At 47.1% G+C, this 22,157-nt stretch overlaps 1 protein-coding gene across 1 annotated transcript in view; it reads left to right on the top strand.

Annotated features, from left to right (window-relative positions):
• The window catches only part of POGLUT1 (protein O-glucosyltransferase 1), a 300,386-nt gene that overhangs the window by 130,383 nt on the left and 147,846 nt on the right, over positions 1-22,157 (top strand). The window contains exon 7 of the mRNA XM_069635705.1: positions 2,915-3,014. Within this exon, the coding sequence (XP_069491806.1) occupies positions 2,915-3,014 (100 nt within the window). The remainder of the gene's footprint in view (positions 1-2,914; positions 3,015-22,157) is intronic.

Below are 22,157 nucleotides of genomic sequence, written 5' to 3' on the forward strand. Positions count from 1 at the left end.
ACCGTTGCCGTTGGGGAAAGTTCTGCGACTGGTTCAGGGTACACAGTGTGGATCCTTTCCAATGTTCCATTCCTTTTGGTTTTGTCTTTTTTGCTTTCTTTAGCCCACAAGGGCCTGCATGTGGGTACCATTAAGGGGTACCTGGCGGCGCCGTCCATATTTAAGCTTAAGATCTCTGTTTCTAAAAGGGCTAACTAATGCACCGTCTCCTTTCCAGGTGCCGGGATGGGATTTGAATTTGGTTTTAAAGTTCCTAATGGGAGCTCCGTTTGAGCCCTTGCATTCTTGTCCATTGCGACTGTTGTCCTTTTAAAACTGTATTTTTAGTAGCGGTTACATCCGCACAAAGAGTGAGTGAGTTGCAGGCACTTTCCGCCAAAGGGTGCGGCCTTCATTTCTTCCAAAGGTTGTGTCGGAATTCCATTTGAGCCAGAAGGTAATTCTTCTGGCTTTTTATCCTCCTCCACATCCTGGTAAGGAACAGGAGAGGCCCCATAGGTTAGATCTTAGGAGAGCTTTGAGTTTCTATCTCTCACGAATGTCCCGGGTCAGAGTGAACAATCAGTTCTTTGTGGGTTATGCTGGTAGGCGTTTAGGTCAGGCTGTTTCCAAGCAGACCTTGTCCAGATGGATCATTTTGACGATCTGAGTGTTACCATTTGCGGGAAAGGACCCTCCAGTAGGCTTACGGGCTCACTCTACTAGGGGTGTGGCTGCCACCACTGCTCTACAGAGGGGTGTTCCGATTTGCAATATTGGTGAAGCAGCCACATGGGCCTCTGTCCATACTTTTGTGAGACATTATTCCTTGGACTCCGTCCATGGGCAGGATTTGGCCTTTGGTAAGGCAGTCCTCTATTCAGCAATTTGATTGAGCATTGCAAAGTTCTAAATTCTTTTTCCCACCTCCATACGTTGGTACTGCTTTGGGAGTCTGTCATAGATGTGGAATATGTCGGAGGACACAATCCCCTCGAAGAACACGTTACTTATGTTACCTGGTAACGTTCTTTCAATGGGATGTTCCTCCGATGTATTCCACATCGAACCCTCCTATCCTGCCCCTGAACAGAATTTCTTCTGCGATTGCAGCTTACGTTTCCGCAAGGCTTTCTGCAGTCATACTGGCAGGAGATTGGTGCCACACGTTCTGGGAAAAAACTACAACTGAGGCTACGGGCGTCCAGCTGTGGTCATTACTGTCATAGATGTGGAATATGTCGGAGGAACATCCCATCGAAAGAACGTTACCAGGTAAGATAAGTAACTTGTTCTTCTGAATACAGTCTGTTTTACTGCCCCAAGTGATTATGGATTTTGTAACAGTAAAATTTAAAAAAAAAAGCCTGCTTTGACATGTCAAGTTAATAGGCTTTTATACTGCACCTTAGTGGTGTAGCGGGTAATACCATCAGCCTTTCAGTTAGGCACTTTGTGTTTCCTGCCATGTGTGGTTTTTCTCTTCATGGTTACTTTATAATGAGAGGTTCTCTCTAGTTGATTAAAATGATGATCTTCTCTAGTGCCCACATCTAAGTAGGATCATATCCACAACTCCTGCTGCTTCTGCTCAGGAGTGTCCATATTAGAACAGCCCCAGCCCTTTTCCCGCTTTATCTGCAATAACTAGGAGGGCTGCCCTGCCCTGTAGCGCCCACATCGGTCAGACAGAGAACGCGCCACCACAGTTACTCATTGAGCGATGAACCCTTAGTACTGGGATGCAGTGTCTGCACTAGAAAGGCATCTTCTTCTTTGGTCTTTCCCTTCGGTATAATGCTTGAATAACGGCTCCTTCCCCAGTTATTCCCTGCCATATCTGCCCTGGAATGACAGGGACAGCTCCTCCTCCAGTCAATTCCCTGCCGCATCTACTCTGGATGGACAGCTCCTCCCCAGTTATTCCCTGCTGTATCTGCCCTGGAAGGACAGCTCCTCCTCCAGTCATTGCCTGCCATATCTGCCCTGGAATGACAGCTCCTCCAGTCGTTCCTTTCCGTATCTGCCCTGGAATTACAGCTCCTCCTCCAGTCATTCCATGCTGTATCTGCCCTGGAATGACAGCTCCTCCTCCAATTATTCCCTGCTGTATCCAGTCATTCCCTGCCGTATCTGCCTTGCAAGGACAGCTCCTCCTCCAGTCATTCCCTGCCGCATCTGCTCTCCTCCCATCATTCCCTGCCGCATCTGCTCTGGAAGGACAGCTTCTCCTCCAGTCATTCCCTGCTGTATCTGCCCTGAAAGGACAGCTCCTCCTCCAGTCATTCCCTGCCATATCTGCCCTGGAAGGACAGCTCCTCCTCCAGTCATTCCCTGCCATATCTGCTCTCCTCCTCCAGTCATTCCCTGCCATATCTGCTCTCCACCTCCAGTCATTCCCTGCCACATCTGCTCTCCTCCTCCAGTCATTCCCTGCCACATCTGCTCTGGAAGGACAGCTCCTCCGCCAATCATTCCCTGCCATATCTGCTCGGGAAAGACCGCTCCTCCTCCAGTCATCCCATGTCGTATCTGCCCTGGAAGGACGGCTCCTCCTCCAGGCATTCCTTGCCATATCTTGCCTGGAAGAACAGCTCCTCATCCAGTCATTCACTACAGTATCTGTCTTTGAAGGACAGCTCCTCCAGTCACTCCCTGCCGTATCTGCCCTGGAAGGACAGCTCCTCCTCCAGTCATTCCCTGCAGTATCTTAAAGGATAGCTTCTTCCCTGCAGCATTTCTTCTGGAAGGGCAGCTCCGACCCTAGTCCATTAGGTAATGTGCACATCAGACAGACAGAAGGCTCCATCCGGAGCCTGGACGGAGAGTGAGTGACATTGCCACCTTTAAAATGGTCCACGGTGCTCCACTGGTTTTGAAAGGCTGCAATGTTGACTGGTGGGATGTTCTTAATGTTTATTTTTGTTTCCTTCAGGACCAGTCCAGAGCGGGATCCCCTCATCCTCCTGTCTCGGGAGAGCCCTGACCTGGTGGATGCTGAATACACCAAGAACCAGGCCTGGAAGTCTGAAAAGGTGAGGTGGCGCCCACCGAGCACTCCTGCTGAAGTTCTGTTACTTACTGCCGGCCACATGCCTCACTGTCACTTTATCCTGTGACATTTGCCATTCCTTCTTCTTCACTCTGCTATGTTTTGTCCTCTTTACTCGTGCACTTTTCCATTTACCGCCATGGCTACTAAGGGTGTCTAGCACCCTAAAATAGCCGCGCCAGGAGGCTTTTGCTTGTCCTTGGGTCATATTGTTCTCTGGCCTCCCACTTACCCTGTTGGGTCCGGAATTGCCATACATGGAAAGTCCTTTACCAGGGAAAGCTGCTGCTTTCTCAGGGAAAGCTGCTGCTTTCCCGGTCCAAGGAGCGGTTTGTGTCAGCCCGAATGTAGGGGCTGGGACTGTCGGCCCCCAGTACACATCCTGGTGCCTTCAATGTCTGTTGCTGGGAAGATGTGGCTATCCATGATTTTATAGACACTGGCGGTGTGAAGGGTGCAGATCCGAGCCATTGGTGGGCTTGGGTGAGCTCCCAGCCCAAATCCTGGATAAAAGGAGGGCTCCTGCAACCATTCGTCAAATCATTGTGGGAGCCAAGACCACTACGAACAAGTACGGCCCGCTGGCAGCGCAAGGCCGACCCCTCAAGAGGACCAGCATCAATGCCAGTGCTTCTCTGTCCTGATCTAAAGAAGGTCCTAGTCGGCTCTTGGACCCCTGGACTGTTCGGAACAACCAGTTGTGATGCCTGCTCAAGTATTCATGCCTGCCTAGAGTTTCAGAAGTGTCCCGGGACAAATCGGTGGATTGACCAGATCTCTTATGGGCTACATCGTCGCCGTTCTGGGGTCAACCATTGAACTTGGATGATCTTCAACTTGTGTAACAAGACGCCTGCTTCTGCATTTCCAGTCTTCTTGCATGGACAGAAGCCAGACTCCTTTGTTCGTCCATTGAAGATCACCTGTTACCGCCTGAACATGGCAATTCCAGTTGCTGCAACTCTTCTTTGATCCCTGGAGGTGTTCCGAGGTGGGCAGAAAGGTGCCTGGAACTGAAATTCTGCAGCCACGACCAACCAAAACTAAATTCTGTGTCTGAAAGTCACCTCTGCACCCTGCAACCACTCTCGATGGGACCAAGCACAGGAGATTGTTTCCCCAGTGGAATGCTGAACCTCAGCAGTCTCTATAGAAATCGGAGTCAGGGGGGTCGGTGGTGGGGTTGGGGCTAATTACCTTTCCTCCCCTCCGCCTGTTCCCCGTAGGGTTACATGGGCGTAAGGTCCTATCTCTAAACTACTGTTTCCTGATTTTGATTGGTGGGTGCCTGGGCAAGGATCCCTTCGTAGGCCTATCCTGGTGTCTGGGAATGAGTGAGTTTACTTACCTGAACTTTACTCGCCTTTTTAATTTTTGAATCATAACCACTTGCATCATCCAATCTCTAAGTAAACCTACCTGAAAAGTATATTTTTGCAACTGATGACTTTAGGCCTAAAGGCCCCAAAGTATCCTAGGACTGGGCTTTGTAAGTGCTAGGGAAACTGTTTTATGGTGTTTCTAATTATCATCCATCTGAGTACTCCAAATATTTTGGAGAGAAGTCCTTGATCGCATAGAGTAAGTTGCGGACACTAGTGTTTGAAGGTGTCCTAAGCGTACATTACTATGGTTGAGTGGATGTAGCATGGAAGCAAATTCTAATTCGAAAATGTGATCTGTCGGGGTGCTGGTAGTTGCTCGGAAACAAATTTAACGGAATAGAAAACCTTGGATAGATGCTTGGCTAAGCACCTTGCTTATACTGTCCACTTATGAGAAAGTAATGTACAAGAAAAAAGCCTGCTCTGATATGTATGAGGAGATCTGGACATCCTTTAATTGCCTATATGGTCAACTCTGACACCGTTGGTTGTTACTGCAACTTTCGGATTTAGTTATGTGATTGTGCACAATTAATTTCAAGATAATTGGATTTTTTTTTCTTTTCTTTGCTTTGTTTCTTTTGTCTGTTTTACTTTTGGAACTAATTACACATTTATACCGTTTTTATTGAAATTGACGGTATTTACTTATTTCTTTTTCCAGCACTTTTCCTGTTATTTTACTGACTTGTCACTGCATTCTGTGTTGTGATCTGTCCTGACTGAAGGAGACATACTTCTAGCCACTACTGTATATTTGCAAATCGTCAATAAAGTTTAAAAAAAACGTTATACTAGCAGGCTTAACTATTTCACTAACACTACAGTCCTAGTTACCTAACCTAATGGCCACAAAAAATACTTTCACACCTCCAAAATGGTAAAAGCAAATTACACATTTTTATTGTTTTATTAAAAGATGTATTTCACCATTAATACATTTCATATTTGGCAAAATCCTGCCACCCAGCCGCACAAAGTGAAATGTTTATTTGCAATAAATGGCAAATTAAACTTTCTTCCATCCCCGTGCTGGCCATGAGGAACGAGTACTGTGCAAATTTTCCTTGCCCATGCCGAGTGGGTGAGGGAGATTTTGCGTGCCCTGACTAGTTATTGAGTTTATGCTATTTTTTTCTCCTTACGGAGAATGTATAGAATGGTTTGTAGTAAAAGTGTGAAAATATTGGACTACAGGTGTTTACTTCCTTGGTGTGTATTTTAAAGACCGAATAAATCATTGTATATTATTGTAATTGCCCGTCCATCTGGAATTACTGGTGTTGCTCCGTGTGGACTGGCTGTAGCCCTAGACCACTCATACCCTTCCAGAGTCTAAGCCTTGCCGCCCTGCTACCTTACCGCCACCTGATTTGGCTAGTGTGAGGAGTCGGGAATGAAACTCGGACACAGGGTAGCAGTGTTTTTGGTTAAAGACCAAAACTAAGGATCTGTCTGTATCAGGGTGTCAATCAAACTGTCCTCATGTCCAAAAGTGCTATTCTGAGCCTCTCACTAAAACGAAACTATAAAGGGGAAAAGGGAAATAAATGCCTTCTAACCTTTGAAGCTCTTGAAAGAAATGTTCATAAAAGAAGAATACGAAGCTGCAACATAAAGGTTCTTCAGGAGGAGTTCTGGTTCCAAAACGAGGGGCTCTATTCCCCCGGATTTCTCTTCTAATGAATGCAGCAATTCCAGTGTGGTGCAAGTAAACTGTGTGTTCGTTCCTCCCTGCTTCTCTTTTGAAGGAAGACGTGTCCTGTGCTCTTCATACTGCATGTGGCTGAATTCATTACTGAAGCGCTGTGCAAGTGCGGTGCAAGTGTTCTGGGTGTGCATTCCACCCTGCTTCTCTTTTGAAGGAAGACGTATCCTGTGCTCTTCATACTGCATGTGGCTGAATTCATTACTGAAGCGCTGTGCAAGTGCGGTGCAAGTGTTCTGGGTGTGCATTCCACCCTGCTTCTCTTTTGAAGGAAGACGTATCCTGTGCTCTTCATACTGCATGTGGCTGAATTCATTACTGAAGCGCTGTGCAAGTGCGGTGCAAGTGTTCTGGGTGTGCATTCCACCCTGCTTCTCTTTTGAAGGAAGACGTATCCTGTGCTCTTCATACTGCATGTGGCTGAATTCATTACTGAAGCGCTGTGCAAGTGCGGTGCAAGTGTTCTGGGTGTGCATTCCACCCTGCTTCTCTTTTGAAGGAAGACGTATCCTGTGCTCTTCATACTGCATGTGGCTGAATTCATTACTGAAGCGCTGTGCAAGTGCGGTGCAAGTGTTCTGGGTGTGCATTCCACCCTGCTTCTCTTTTGAAGGAAGACGTATCCTGTGCTCTTCATACTGCATGTGGCTGAATTCATTACTGAAGCGCTGTGCAAGTGCGGTGCAAGTAAACTGTGTGTTCGTTCCTCCCTGCTTCTCTTTTGAAGGAAGACGTGTCCTGTGCTCTTCATACTGCATGTGGCTGAATTCATTACTGAAGCGCTGTGCAAGTGCGGTGCAAGTGTTCTGGGTGTGCATTCCACCCTGCTTCTCTTTTGAAGGAAGACGTATCCTGTGCTCTTCATACTGCATGTGGCTGAATTCATTACTGAAGCGCTGTGCAAGTGCGGTGCAAGTGTTCTGGGTGTGCATTCCACCCTGCTTCTCTTTTGAAGGAAGACGTATCCTGTGCTCTTCATACTGCATGTGGCTGAATTCATTACTGAAGCGCTGTGCAAGTGCGGTGCAAGTGTTCTGGGTGTGCATTCCACCCTGCTTCTCTTTTGAAGGAAGACGTATCCTGTGCTCTTCATACTGCATGTGGCTAAATTCATTACTGAAGCGCTGTGCAAGTGCGGTGCAAGTGTTCTGGGTGTGCATTCCACCCTGCTTCTCTTTTGAAGGAAGACGTATCCTGTGCTCTTCATACTGCATGTGGCTGAATTCATTACTGAAGCGCTGTGCAAGTGCGGTGCAAGTGTTCTGGGTGTGCATTCCACCCTGCTTCTCTTTTGAAGGAAGACGTATCCTGTGCTCTTCATACTGCATGTGGCTGAATTCATTACTGAAGCGCTGTGCAAGTGCGGTGCAAGTGTTCTGGGTGTGCATTCCACCCTGCTTCTCTTTTGAAGGAAGACGTATCCTGTGCTCTTCATACTGCATGTGGCTGAATTCATTACTGAAGCGCTGTGCAAGTGCGGTGCAAGTGTTCTGGGTGTGCATTCCACCCTGCTTCTCTTTTGAAGGAAGACGTATCCTGTGCTCTTCATACTGCATGTGGCTGAATTCATTACTGAAGCGCTGTGCAAGTGCGGTGCAAGTAAACTGTGTGTTCGTTCCTCCCTGCTTCTCTTTTGAAGGAAGACGTGTCCTGTGCTCTTCATACTGCATGTGGCTGAATTCATTACTGAAGCGCTGTGCAAGTGCGGTGCAAGTGTTCTGGGTGTGCATTCCACCCTGCTTCTCTTTTGAAGGAAGACGTATCCTGTGCTCTTCATACTGCATGTGGCTGAATTCATTACTGAAGCGCTGTGCAAGTGCGGTGCAAGTGTTCTGGGTGTGCATTCCACCCTGCTTCTCTTTTGAAGGAAGACGTATCCTGTGCTCTTCATACTGCATGTGGCTGAATTCATTACTGAAGCGCTGTGCAAGTGCGGTGCAAGTGTTCTGGGTGTGCATTCCACCCTGCTTCTCTTTTGAAGGAAGACGTATCCTGTGCTCTTCATACTGCATGTGGCTGAATTCATTACTGAAGCGCTGTGCAAGTGCGGTGCAAGTGTTCTGGGTGTGCATTCCACCCTGCTTCTCTTTTGAAGGAAGACGTATCCTGTGCTCTTCATACTGCATGTGGCTGAATTCATTACTGAAGCGCTGTGCAAGTGCGGTGCAAGTGTTGTGTGAACTAACTGCTGCCGCTGGGTCACGTGAAATGTGTTGCTAACTGCATCTGCTATTTTTCAATCTTATTTTAAATCCTTGCATGGTGAGTGCGGTGCTTACGTGAGTTTACTCGTGTTGCATTGCAGTAGTTTGCAGTTTTAAGTAAAGATACGTTAATGCACTGCTAGTGTTGACCTACATTTAAAGGCACTGACACCCAAACTGCTCCCTCGTTCTTCTTTGCTTGTGGTATCAATGTTAACATTATAGTCGCAGGACTTTTTCACCTTCATTTTTTAGCACGGACATTTGTTTTGGAGCGACTGCGGGCACATTGCCTTTGAGCTCTAGATTCTCTCGGCAAGTCTTTTGAAGAAGTGTAACATTCTCGTTTGCTTAATTTTGCTGGAGCAGTGCATTTCAGCTATAGGCTGAGTAGTGTGGGCTCCCCTTTGCTCTAATTCTTAAACCCTAGTACCCCTGATACAGAAATAATAATACAAGCAGGGTTTTTGTTCGTGGAAAAATTATAGGCCGTAGGCTTGTTTATTTTCTACAGAAAATAACACCAAACAATAATCGTAACAACCAACAATAACACCAACTCGCTTTTGGGCACTTCGTGTCCATGGGGTGTAGATGCCCAGCCTTCTCCTTGGCTGTTACCCTGGGGTATCCGTTCCTGGACACGTGCCGCTGCCTACGACTTTCTGCAACCGTGTACCGAAGTAAGTACTCAGCGTTCTTGTTCTTTCTCCTCGCCTTTTCTCTGGGTGAGTTGGGTGGCAAAACGTTTCCTTCTCCCACTTTTCCAGGCCCTGGGAGCGTACCCGAATGAGGTGAGCTCCTTACCTGGTTGTGCATATCCTGCTTTTCGTTGGGGTACTTATACCCCCTTGGCACATTGTTGTACTTCTGGGGGGCCGGACTTCCTCCTGCCCCCCTGTTGCTTTTACCTCACACCTTTCCCCATGTGTGTTTCCTTGGCAACGCCGCGGGTGGGGGCACCGCTTGGCTGCCCCTCCCCTTGCATTTCGTGCCGTTTGGTTCCCCCACCCCGCGCCTAACCCCCCAGGCCCTCTATCGTCCCGCACTTTGTGCCGCACGGGGTCTGGGACATTGCCGTGACTGTGGACAACACGGTCTTTGAGCGCCATCTGGTGAATGTCTGTGGTATTTGTTGGTGTCATTGAGTGCTAAGTTACTGAGCTGCTTTCTCTGTAGCTGCTGGAGCTTGTTTTGGAGCGGCTGCGGCCATATTGCCTTCGAGCTCCAACGCTTTCTCTGCGTATACAGTGTCGGCATGTTCTTTGGAGCAGTGTGATCTGCTCACCAGCCTCTGTTCTGCTGGGACACTGGTGCATTTCAGCTGCTGGAGTGACTGCGGACACGTACGGTCTTTGAACTCCATGTAATCCTCACCCTTTGCACTTGCTCGCATGACTGATTGCTAAGTCAGTGATCTTATTGATGTAGCTAGAGTTACTATTGCTGTGGCAAGTGTGCTCTAAGAAGTGGCGAATGCCCTTCATCTACAATGGGGTGCAGACCCCAATCACTACTGGCGCGGGTGTTCAAGAGGAGGGGGCGGGGGGGGCCCTCTCCGTGGCCAGTAATGAGCAGTGGTAGAGGATTCGCCCTTATGCGCCCAGATATCCTCGGGGCAGGGACGCAATACAAATAAATAAAATACAAATGCAGGCTCTGGGCAATGGATGCCACGCTAATAGGGCCCCCACGCAACCAACCCTCGTACATCGAATGGATGAACACCTTCCAGCTGCGATGGATGTTGCCTCATGCTCACTGACGCCTTGCTGAATTGTGTTGATAACAACGTTGTTTCAGTCTTGGCCCTGGTAGCCTTAACTAAATTGGGGACATGAGTATGACTATTTCTGGGGTCCCTACACCTCGTTGTATGGTATCCCCAGCTGCTGATGAGGTCTGCTTATATAATCATACTGTCATCCAGCCTTTGAGTCCTGGGGGGCGGGGGGGTGGGGCTCCTATAAGAAGTTGCCCATTCATGTTCTGATCCTCCTGATAATATACAGGTGTTTCTGGTTATTTTGAATGTGTACAGCCTCAGCAAGGTGCCTGTGTTTCAGGCCAGGGGGCTCTCCATTCAATCCCACTCACGAATGGCATGATTCAACAGGAACTAGCCACGCCCATTTTCTGTCCTTACCAGAATCTCGAATTTGTTAGATAAATGGCATGAAATGACGCAATGTGAGATTCAAGAAATTAGGCTATCCTTGAAGGAGATTTATGCCAAAAGGAAATGGTTGGAGCGCTTCATTTTAGCATGCGTGTATAAACCGGTTCATGTGCAGAAAGGCCCAATGGGGAACGTGATGCCTGTAGCTTCAGTTGCGTGTCAGACTCGGGTGGTGGGCGCAGAGTGGGAATTACTACCTTCTCATGCTCGGGTATAAACCGGTGTTAGGGAGAATTCTCTCTTTAGGCTGCATTTCCTAACCTAGTGAGTCCCCCAGCAGCTTTGATGGATTTTTGGGGTTTATTTTTTCCTCCTGCCAAGAGTGAGACTCTTCCTCCCACTCTTGGACATGATTTATGGTATTCCTTTGACTGGTAATGTGTTTTATGGGCTATGGGGTCCTTTACTCCATAGGGTCTCATGTGTTTTTACTATGTGTGTTACACAGCACCCTCCGTGCAGTAACACAGGGGTGTCATAGTGACACCCCACCATAGACTCCATACCCTGGGACTGACTACTGTCTCCCAGGGAATGTAAAGTCACCATTGGCTTTACTAGTCCCAAATTATTAACAGAAACCAGTACAAACCATCATATTGTGGACGTACTGGTCGGGGCAATTCGATTGCCCCGGGGTCTGTTAGTCGAGGGGGCACGTCTCTGTCCCCCTGATTGAGTTTTGGCTGGTGGCAGTGGAAACTACTTTTTATATTCGACCGCAAATATTTTCCTATGGGATTTTCCCATTGTTCGAGGCTACCAACTTTAATTATTTAATTCTCATAGGCTCAAACATACCGCCGGTTTATTTAATTAATATTAATTTGCCGGTTGATATTTTTTGCCAAGACTCGATTCTAAAATGGCGTTTGTGTTCTCTTCTGTGACTCCAACCCCAGTCGAGTCCTTTGTTCCACTTTTTGGCGGGCTTCTCCACAGAAGCTTCCAAAAGTGGTGCCACTCTGTCTGGGTACCACAGGGGGGTGTGGGAGGGGGTTTAGGCACCCTGGACTGAGTTACCTTGGTAACTCAAGTCGCACTCTTGTGTGATTGGCCCAAGTGGTGAGCCGGCCGGCTCACCACTTAGCATGTTTGATTGACAGCTAGGCTGAGTGAATGGGGGTTTTCTGCATAAAAGCAGGGCTTTGGGGACTAGAACTTCAGAAGTCGCCACAGGACCTGAGAATCCGAAGAGGGAGAAGCTGAGCCGACCTACCACGACGACACCACCGGTGGAGCCCTGTGGAACAGACTCACCACTTCCCGACGATAGAGAAAATCTCCCAGCTGGAGAGGCTTCTTCCCCTGACTGGTGGGCACAACCAGTTTACCTTCTTCTCTTCGCATCCCAGGCCATCTTGTGGTCGAATTGCCCGTGCCAAGCACCCCGGCAACCGGATAGCCACTTACCACTGGACCGCGAATAAAAGGACCGCTCCTTGTACCTGAGAAGCTCTGCGGCTGGTTTCTTCCCTGGCAGTGCACCGGACTCCTGTCTTCCTCCCCAACGAGATCCTCTCTTCCCCCCAGACGAAGTACCGACTTGCATCCGCTGCCAAGAACAACTGCCCCCGCTGGAGTATTCTCACCACTTTAAGGTACCGTGTCCGCCAGGCCTCTCTTTCTAAAGATTGCTACAAGGTAATAATAACCCCGTAACCTTCTGGACTGGGCTGGCCGCCTTGACCCTCTAACTGGTCCCTTTCTTTGGTCCAACTCCTTTTTGAACCGTTACAAGACTTTTGTGCACTGCAACCTTGGACACATTTTGTTTTGATCTTCTTAAAGCGCATCCGGCCTACTGACTCTGAAATCACGGTTTTACTTTGCCTTCCTCTCTTGTTGTGTTCGTGAAAAAGTGTTGGGATCTGTTTCAATTTATTCTCTGCTTTTCTCTCCCTTTTTAAAAAAATTATTGGAGTGCCATCTACGTTAAGCGCTCACCGCTGTCTGAAAATAAGTGGGGCTTTACTTAAGACTTGTCTAATATTATTTTAAGGGAGTGTATATCTTTTAGTGACAGTGTTTTTGAATTGCTTACTATTAGTGCCTGTGTGTTTTTCTAGATGTGGTTTTAAATAAATAATTATATCATTTACACCAAGCCCTGGTCAGTGTTTACTTGTTCTATTGTGTTCTCTTGACCTATTGTGAATACTCTATATACTGCCTAACTCTTCTTGAGGGAAGTCTGACTGCTCAGCCACAGCTACCAAATGAATCTGTGTTGTACAGAGTGCTACCAAGTGGGTTTACTGCCAAACACCTGTAGTCCTAAATCTTTTGCAGTGGTCCCAGAGGGAACTGCACAGGTTTCTGCCTAACAACCGGTTCATGTGCAGGAAGGCCCAACGGGGAAAGTGATGTCTGTAGCTTCAGTTGCATGTCAGACTCGGGTGGTGGGCGCAGAGTGGGAATTACTACCTTCTCATGCTCCAGCTATGGATCGGGCATCGTCGTGTAGGGAAAGCTGGGTTAACCCCACAATGGACTTGAATTCTGTGAGGGAGGGCAAACAATTACTGGATAGATACTTGGGCCTTTGTCTGTGGATCCCCACCTAGTGGTGGCGATGATCTCTGGGACACTGTGGCTTCCAACAGGTCCAAATTGAACATGTTGGAAAGAGATGTTCAGTCTTCTTGCTGAGCTGGATGGGGGACCTGCGCTGGGGACTATCCAAGGAGGAGGCCTGCATAGGCACATAGGGGTCAGAATCTTCCTTGCCGAATAGTCCTACTCCCCTTGTGGATCTTGGGTTCTGGGCTGGCAGCTCCATCTGCCAGACCCAGATAGTTCCTCCCCATTCTCCAGTCTCTGTAATTGCGGATTGCCACAAACTTAAGCCAAGGAGGGTAAAGTGAGAAGAAATGCGAATAGGAATGGCAAGAAAACTAGCGAGGAAAAAGACTACAAATATGCAGGCTGTGAAAACACATGGGCATCATTCTTCATTGAAATCTTTGCGTAATGTACCCTTGGAAGATACTATAGATCTCGATGCCTTAAATTCCATCGATGAGCAGAGGCGCGTACAAGTGAGCGTGCAAGCGGTCGAGCATAAGGGGAAAGTCCCCACCATGAATGTGCAGCCAACAGGCATTGACTTGCAATCCACCTCACAGGAGTTGAGCTCAGCCAGGGAGGGTATGGGGGAGTCTGGGGGGGGCACTCACACTCCTGAGGGAACCTCATTGGTTACTATGCTGAATGGCATTCAGGGTAAACTACGACTTTACGCTCCTCTTCTCCTTGTAAGAGTGCTGGGACAGTTCAAAGTACATTGACGTCCCTTTTCACGTCTGTAGGGAAATCCAGCAATAAGGGGGTGCTGCTGCCGACTGTGGCTCATGAGGTGTTGGGTAGCATGATTCCAAATGCTCTGTCGGTGCCGTTTCCTCTGAGCACCTCAGGGGTTATCGCTGCCCCCACACTTCCAGACACGAACCAGATGGCACCCTTATTAGTTAGTCACTTAAACGTGATCCGTTGCCAAGAATGAAGCGTTACAGGTCAAAGCTTATGGGATGGGAGAGTGATGCAAAAATGAATGTACTAGGTCCATTAAACCGAACTAGTTTGCTGGATTTGTTCAAAATGTTCCCAGCACTTAGATCCTTGAACTCTGACATTGAGGTGGTCACCTTGCCCCATGTTCATGGCAATCGCATGTACTGAGGTTTTCAATCCAAGATAATTGACTAATCTCATTAACAGCGATGCAACTTGCAATCTCTGGGCATTGGGCTTTAGTCTATTGATTCCTTGGAGGATGCCAAGGAGTTTCTATCGTATAATTTACAAATGCCCCTTCTTGCAACTAAGGTCTGCAGTTGGGTAACAATGATTTGTCTAACTAATTCAGTAGTGGCTCAAACCTCAGGTTCGACCAAGGAAAGACAGGATTGGTTGTGGGTTGAACCAGCATTGAAAACATTTATGGCCATAAAACGGGGCCATACCTCAGTCCTAGCCCCCATTCCCTCACTAGCTCATCATGGAATGCCTGTGGACTAAACGGTCTAATAATGCTTTTACAACCCAGGTTCCTGGGACAAATGTCAGATTCTTATGTTCCAGGAAACGATGGCCATTTCCCATTTTCAACTTGGAGGTTATGCGACCTTTACTTTTCCTGCCACACAAGCTGAATCAGGTCGACCAAGTGGGGGGTTGGTGGCGATAGCAATTGATATGAATTTAAAAATTGCAACTCAACTAATGTATTCATCGGATGGCCTTTTAGCAGTATCTATCAAATCTTTGGAAGATGAATGGTCCGTTCTGTTAGATATTTGTACTGAACCCGGCTAAATACAAACTGCAGGGATTTCTCCAGAATGTTTCAGATTTACTGGAGAGCTGGGTTATTGCGTACCCTGATTGTTTAGTTATTGTGGGGGGGAGACTTTTTAATTGAGATTGTTTGGAGGGTGCCAAAGCTAATGTAGGCTCTGTCATGGCCCGCAATTTCTTTAAGTGCTCAGAGAGGAGGCATTTTGGACCCGTTTCTTTCTGAATGGGAGCTCCATCAGCTGGGGTTGCCCATTGGCTCTGTCCTCCCCATGCAGACATGGCATAGGGGTAACCTCCATTCCAGAATAGACTATTCTTATGGCTCATGTTCAGCTAACACCCACTGTGGACTACTGTGTATTCGTGATCCACATTTGGGGGGCCACTTGATTCTGGAGTTCACCCTCACAATTGGAGTACCAGTCTTTGACCTTAATCCAGCTCTTGCCTTTTAATCATTTGATCGGCCAGGAATCTCATTGAAATGGAATAAAAGCCTAACGGATAAATTCACTTTCCTATTAAGATGGGATGTAGCCACATCTGAGGTGAAGCTGAATTCTGATTCGTCTTCCTCGGAGAGAGCTGCTACTGTAACTGAGATATGGCTGCTCTGCTTAAAGAGGATGGCTGGTTCCACCACGGCCGCCTCTAAGAAATTAGCCGTTCAAATGGCTGCTTCCAAACGACTTAAAAACAGGCAAATTAGAAATTTGCAGAAGCAAGGCCTTATCTCAAGCACAATATGTTGAGGGAAAAACGGTTTTGCCAGAATTCTGTTAAATCAATTAAAATAGATGTTCCTATTGAGGATAATCGCGTAACACGTGCACATCTTTGTAATCATAACATGGGAGCATTTTGGGCAACCATCAATAAAACCATCGGAAATTCTAGGGGTAGCATGGAGTCTCCTGTTTCTGAAGTTACGTGGGTAAACATTTTCACAGATCAATATAAATTGCCGCCTGCATTTGCAGATGTAATGGATCCACGTGAGGGCATAAAAATACAGGGTCTGTGCCCCTGGGAGGAGGAGGACATTTTATGGGCATAAGCAAACTGAATGCATCTAGAGTGGCATGACCAGGTGGTATTCCAGCAACTATCTTAAAGTTTCCACTTCTTTGGGCCCCTCTATTGAACATTACATTTGATGCTATATTTATATCTAATTGCATTTCAAATTCATGCACCTGTTAGGCAGAAACCTGTGTAGTTCCCTTGGGGACCACTGCAAAAGATTTAGGACTACAGGTGTTGGCAGTAAACCCACTTGGTAGCAGTCTGTACCACCCAGATTTACCTGGTAGCTGTGGCTGAGCAGCCAGACTTCCCTCAAGAAGAGTTATGCAGTATGCAAAGTATACTCAATAGGCACTCAGATACAATAATACAAGCAAACACTGACCAGAGCTTTGATATCAAAGTATATAATTATTTATTTAAAAACACACTTATTGAAACACTCCAGCACTATTATTGTAAATCATTCTAAAGACAATTACTATTATTATATATACACTCCTTATTCCTTATCAGACAAGTCTTAGTTAACACCACTTATTTCCAGACAGAGGTGAGCGCTTAACTATAGATGGCACTCCAATAAGTTAACGAAAAAGGGAGGGAAAAAGGCAGAATGTAGGAAAATACACCACACTAATACTTAGGAACTCTTAAGCAAGGCAGGAAAGTCAAAAGTTACTTGTGAGCCAAAGTCCATCGGTCGGGTCCACTCTTGGAGAGAGCAGGGCACAAATGCACCCAAGATCACACAATGACAACAGGCTTAAAAAGTCTTGCAGGGAGTTCAGAAAGGGTTTTAGTTAGGTTTCAGAAAAGTTTAGCCAGGGTGTCCCAGGCTAACCTAGGGTCGAAAGCCGGGGGCTAAATTTACCCCGTACAGTCGGTTGCAAGGGAAGCCAGGCGGAACACGGTACCTTATGTGGAAAGGATCCTCCAGCGGTTGAAAGTCGCGGCGTCTTCCAGAGGAAGAGAAGATCTCGACGTGGAGAAAAGATGGTCATTGCACTGCCAGGGAAGAAACCAGCAGCAGAGTTTTCTGGTTAAAGGTACTACCCTTTTGATTCGCGGTAATGGTAAAACGTGGTATCCCGGTTGCCGGGGTGCTTGGCACAGGCAAGGCGGCCACAAGATGCTCCAGGAAGCGAAAAAGGAAGCAGACTGGTTATCTCCACCAGTCGAAGGAAGAAGACTCTACGGGCTGGAGATCTCCTCTGTCGTTGGGAAAAGTGGTGGGACGGTTCAGCAGGGATCCACCGGTGGTGTCGTCGTAGCAGGTCGGCTCAGCTTCTCCCTCGTCGGATTCTTAGGTCCTGTGGCGACTTCTGAAGTTCCAGTCCCCAAAGCCCTGCTTTTATGCAGAAAACCCCCATTCACTCAGCCTAGCTGTCACTCAAACATGCTAAGTGGTGAGCCGGCCGGCTCACCACTTGGGCCAATCAGGATGGAGTGCGACTTGAGTTGCCTAGGCAACTCAGTCCAGGGTGCCTAAATCCCCCTCCACCCCTCCTAAGTACCCCAGACAGTGTGACACCACTTTGGAGGGCTTCTGTGGAGAAGCCTGCCAAAAAGTGGAACAAAGAGCTCAACTTGGGTTGGAGTTACAGAAGCGAACACAAACGCCATTTTAGAACCAAGTTCTGGCAAAAAATACCAACCGGAGAATTAATATTAAATAAATAAACCGGCTGTATTTTAGAGGCTATAGGAATTAAATAATTAAAGTTGGTAGCCTCGAACAATGGAAAATCCCATAGGGATATATTCGCGGTCGAATATAAAAAGTAGTATCCACTGCCACCAGCCAAAACTGGATCAGGGGGATTGGAGACGTGCGCCCGCGACTAACAGACCCCGGGGCAATCGAATTGCCCCGGCCAGTATGTCCACAATATGATGGTTTGTACTGTTTCTGTTCAGAATTTGAGACTAGTAAAGTCAATGGTGACTTTACATGCCCTAGGAGACATTATTCAGTCCCGGGGTATGGAGTCTATACTGGGGGGTCACTGTGACACCCCTGTGTTACTGCACTGAGGGTTCTGTGTAACACACATCACAAAAACACATGAAGCTCTATGGAGTAAAAGACCCCATAGCCCATTATACACATCTAGAATCAGAGACACACACTCAAATCATGTCCAAGAGTGAGGTTAAGAGAGTCTCACTCTTGGCAAGAGAAACAAATAAACCCCAAAAATCCATCAAAGCTGCTGGGGGACTCACTAGGTTAGGAAATTCAGCCTAAACGGAGAATTCTCCCTAACAACACCCAATCAATTATAATTCCTGGGGATCCCCTAGATGCTGCAAATTATAGGCCCATGGCTTTAACTGATGCCTTGTCGCATTATTGGTTCTTCGGGATTTGGAAATGATTATAAAACACTCAGCCCTTCTATCACGGTCCCAAGTTGGTTTTCGAAAAGGAGATGGGTACTCCATGAAATGCCACCATATTAGTTCATCTCTTAAGAACCGTTAGGCATAGTCACTCGGTCCAATCTATATAGCATCATTAGACATGACGGCAGCCTTTGAAGGTGTGATTAGAGCCGTACTACGGAATAAGCTGCCGAGTTATAAAATCCCTTGGAGCTTGCTGCAGCTTGTGGCAGTATTCCATTGGAACACATTGTTCAACATTCGAATCGCCCATCAAGGAGCCCTCACGAGTTCCATTCCCACTTTCACGGGAGTTGTGCATTGGCTTCCCCTCTGTTGAACCTCTATTTGAGCGATATTGATAAGTTGTAGGATGGCTACAAGATAACACCCGTTAGACTAGGGAGGCTAAGATTGCATTGGTTGGCTTTTGCATACAACCTTATATTTTTTGATAGGACTGCCTTGGGGCTGCAGCCCAAATGAAATCTTTTTTTACAATATGCAGTGGCAAATAATGTGCAGGCTATCGGCCTTAAATCAAACATTGTTTTTTTCTCAAAAACCCCAAACTATGAATTGGACTATAGGTACTGAGAGAAATGAGCGCGTTTTGGAATTAAGGTGCTTGGGATATCATTTATGCAACTCTGCTCCTATGGGTGTCTGGAAAGATTCCCTGTTTGAAAAATGTCGACCTCTTCTTGTGTTTATCACACATGAAATGCCTATATGCGAGGATGTGCACGTTTTCACTGATGCCACTTTTATTTTTTGACAATTGGTTTTATTGATTTTCAACATGGATATTGCAGTTTTCATTACAAACATCATAAAGTAACTTAGCTGCGTAACGGTTGCTCATAATAGCATATATCCCCAACTTGACCCCTAACCCCCTCCCCCCACCCTGCAACCCTTAAGGCAACAGATGGCCTCAATGATTTTCATATTCCGGCAAAGGAGTTCATAGGCAAAATCGTTAGTTAAAACAGTGGCACTGCATATGACATTTAAAATTAACATTAACACTGTGGGCAGGTCAATGGAATGGCGATTCAGCTGTGTCGTTTTGCACACTTGATTTTCAGTTAATGTACTTGGGTAGGAACTCGGACCATTCATTATCAATGGAAGCGCGATCACCGTGGATGGGGTGCTGTCAGCTTGTCCATATTGAAAATATTAGAGACATTAATCCACTCAGCTTTTGTTGGTAGACTTGTTCTTTTCCACACAGTTGTGAGGCAGGCCCTCACGGCCAGCAAGAGCCCATGTGTCATTTTAGGTACCTTAAGTGTTTGTTCTTCCGTCTATACTAGACTAAATAGGATCCTGAGTGGTTGCTTCTCCCTCTCCTCCCCTTCAAGCTCCTTGATCCAGCTGAGGACTTCATCTCAATATGCTTGGACCGCCTTACACCCCCACCACATGTGCCAGTAGTCTGCTTTCTGGCCACAGCCCCGCCAACAAAAAGGACTTACATCCTGGTACATCCTAGCTAGTCTAAGTGGGTCGTACTGCCATCTATATAATAGCTTAATCCCATGTAATTTGTACTGACAAGAGATAGAGGTTTTCGAGGCCCTTCTACATATCTTAAGCCATGTCTTTGGGGGGAGGTTTCTCCCAAGGTCTGTTTCCCATTTGTGTTTCAAGGTGGTTGAGGGGGTTGTATTGACTTCAACTAGTGCTGTGTACATTGCACTTATGAGGCCCTTGGAGCCTAAGTATGTGTCTAAAATAGTTTCGAACTGGGTGAGGTCTCTCTGTAGAGCCTCCTTCCAGACCTCTCGGGTCATAACGTCTTTCAACTTCAGATATTGAAGCACTGAGAGTGAGCCTAGTCCTAGGGTTTCCTCAAATTCCTGGATGGTGATGAATGTGTTATTTCTCAATAGTTGCCCCGCCCTTTCAAGCCCTGCCTCATACCATGATTGGAAACTGCCTGGGTCGGGGATATCGTCCCGAACGCCCGGTACCCATAAGTGTGATAGGGGGGAGGGCCATGTCGTGATCCCTTTCATTCCTTTGTTTGGTTTCCACATAGCTCATATGGTCCCAAGAATGGGGTGGTTTTTGATGCTGTTTCGTAAGAGGGGTCCCAGTATCCATAGCCATTCTCCCACCGTGAATGGTCGGAGATGGTAGTTGTCTAAGCCTATCCATTGGGGGTCTTTTTGCTGTCTAACATGCGGGATTAGCACTCGTAATTGAGCTGTCCTATAGTAGAGCTCTGTCTGGGAGGCCTACCCCACTGTTGTCTTTTCGGAGGTGGAGTAGAGCAGCAGGGACCCTGGGTTTTTTGTTTTGCCATAGAAAGGTGTGTAGGACTTTTTTAGTGGTTGCGAAGAATTCTTTGGGTAGTTGGATAGGGAGCATCTTGAATAGATAGAGCAACTTCGGCAAAATTACCATTTTAATGGAGTTCAGGCGGCCCATCCATGAGATGGTGAGCCTGGTCCATCTTTCAGTATCTTTTTGGATTGTGTTTAATATCGGGGAAAGTTGGCTTCGAATAGGTCACTTAGAGCCCGAGTCACATTGATGCCCAAGTACCGCAGCGTGGTGAGACTGATTTTCCTCCCCAAGGGTGCAAATCGCCCAACCTCTGAGTGCCTACTCTTGTCGATCGGGAGGAGGGCCGATTTCCCTGTATTAATTTTCAGGCCCGCCAATTGGTCATATTCCTCAATTATCTCTATAGCTGCTGGTATCGAACTTAGGGGGTTGGTTGTATGCAGGAGAATATCGTCAGCATATAGGCCTAGTTTATATTCTTGGTCTCCTACTTTAATTCCCTCCACCCTTTTGTCGAGCCTCAGCTTCTGCGCCAGTGGTTCGAGGGATAAAACAAATAATATGGCGGATAAAGGGCAACCCTGCCTGGTTCCTCTTTCCAATGCAAACCACCTTGAATAGCCACCGTTCACTGCCACAGAGGTCTTGGGGGCCGAGTATATTGCTTTGACGGCGCGGCAGAGTTTGGGACCAAGACCTATCCAGACTAGAACCCTCTCCAGGAACCCCCAGTCCACTCTGTCAAAGGCCTTTTCGGCGTCAAGTGACAGGAGGGTTGGGTCGTCGCCCCTCCCCTGTGCCTTATGTATCAATTGTAATTTTTTCCTCATCGTGTCCGCTCCCTGTCTTCTCATTACAAAGCCGACTAGATCTGTGTGTATTAACTTAGGTAGATGTGTTTCTAATCTTGCCACTATTACTCTTCGCATATATTTTGGCATCTATGTTGAGCAGTTATATAGGGCGATACGACCCGCAGTGTTTTGGGTCTCTACCTTCTTTTGGGATGACCGTTAGAAGGGCCTGGGCAAATGATGGCGGTGCCCGTCCCGTTTCAAAGATATTGTTAAATAAGGTTACTAGGAAGGGGGTAAGAAACGCAGTGAACGTTTTGTAGAAGCCGGGAGTGAAGCCATTGTCCCGTGGTGCCTTCCCTGACTTGAGACATTTGATGGCATCAGAGACTTCATCTACAGTGACAGGTGCGTTGAGGGCTTCAGCCTTGGAGTGCGACAGTGCAGGGAGACCCGTCTCTTTGAGATGAGCGTGTACACTCCCCAGTGGGGGAGGTGGGTCACTGATGTATAAGTCTTCGTAAAAGAAGGCAAATGCCTCTTGGATGCCTTCTTATGAAGATTCTACTGTATCTATAAGAGTACCATCTGTCCTCTCTATCGTGTTTACCCATCTTTCTTCCCTTTGCGCACAAAGCCTTGCCGCAAGAAGGGCATCATCCTTGTCTCCCTTCTCGTAATACTTTTGTTTCAAGTATTGTAGGGTCTGGGTTACCTTACCCATTTCCAGGGCTTTAAGCTCCTCCCTTAGTTCCTTGGCCTCAGCAAGATGTATGAATCTGCTTTGTGGGGATGCCTGTGCTAGGCTCTCTGCTGTGTCTAGTTTCTTTCTAATGTTAGTC

Source organism: Ambystoma mexicanum, chromosome 7p (genome assembly GCF_040938575.1).
Source record: "Ambystoma mexicanum isolate Mex_15411 chromosome 7p, UKY_AmexF1_1, whole genome shotgun sequence".
Taxonomy (NCBI): Eukaryota; Metazoa; Chordata; class Amphibia; order Caudata; family Ambystomatidae; genus Ambystoma; species Ambystoma mexicanum.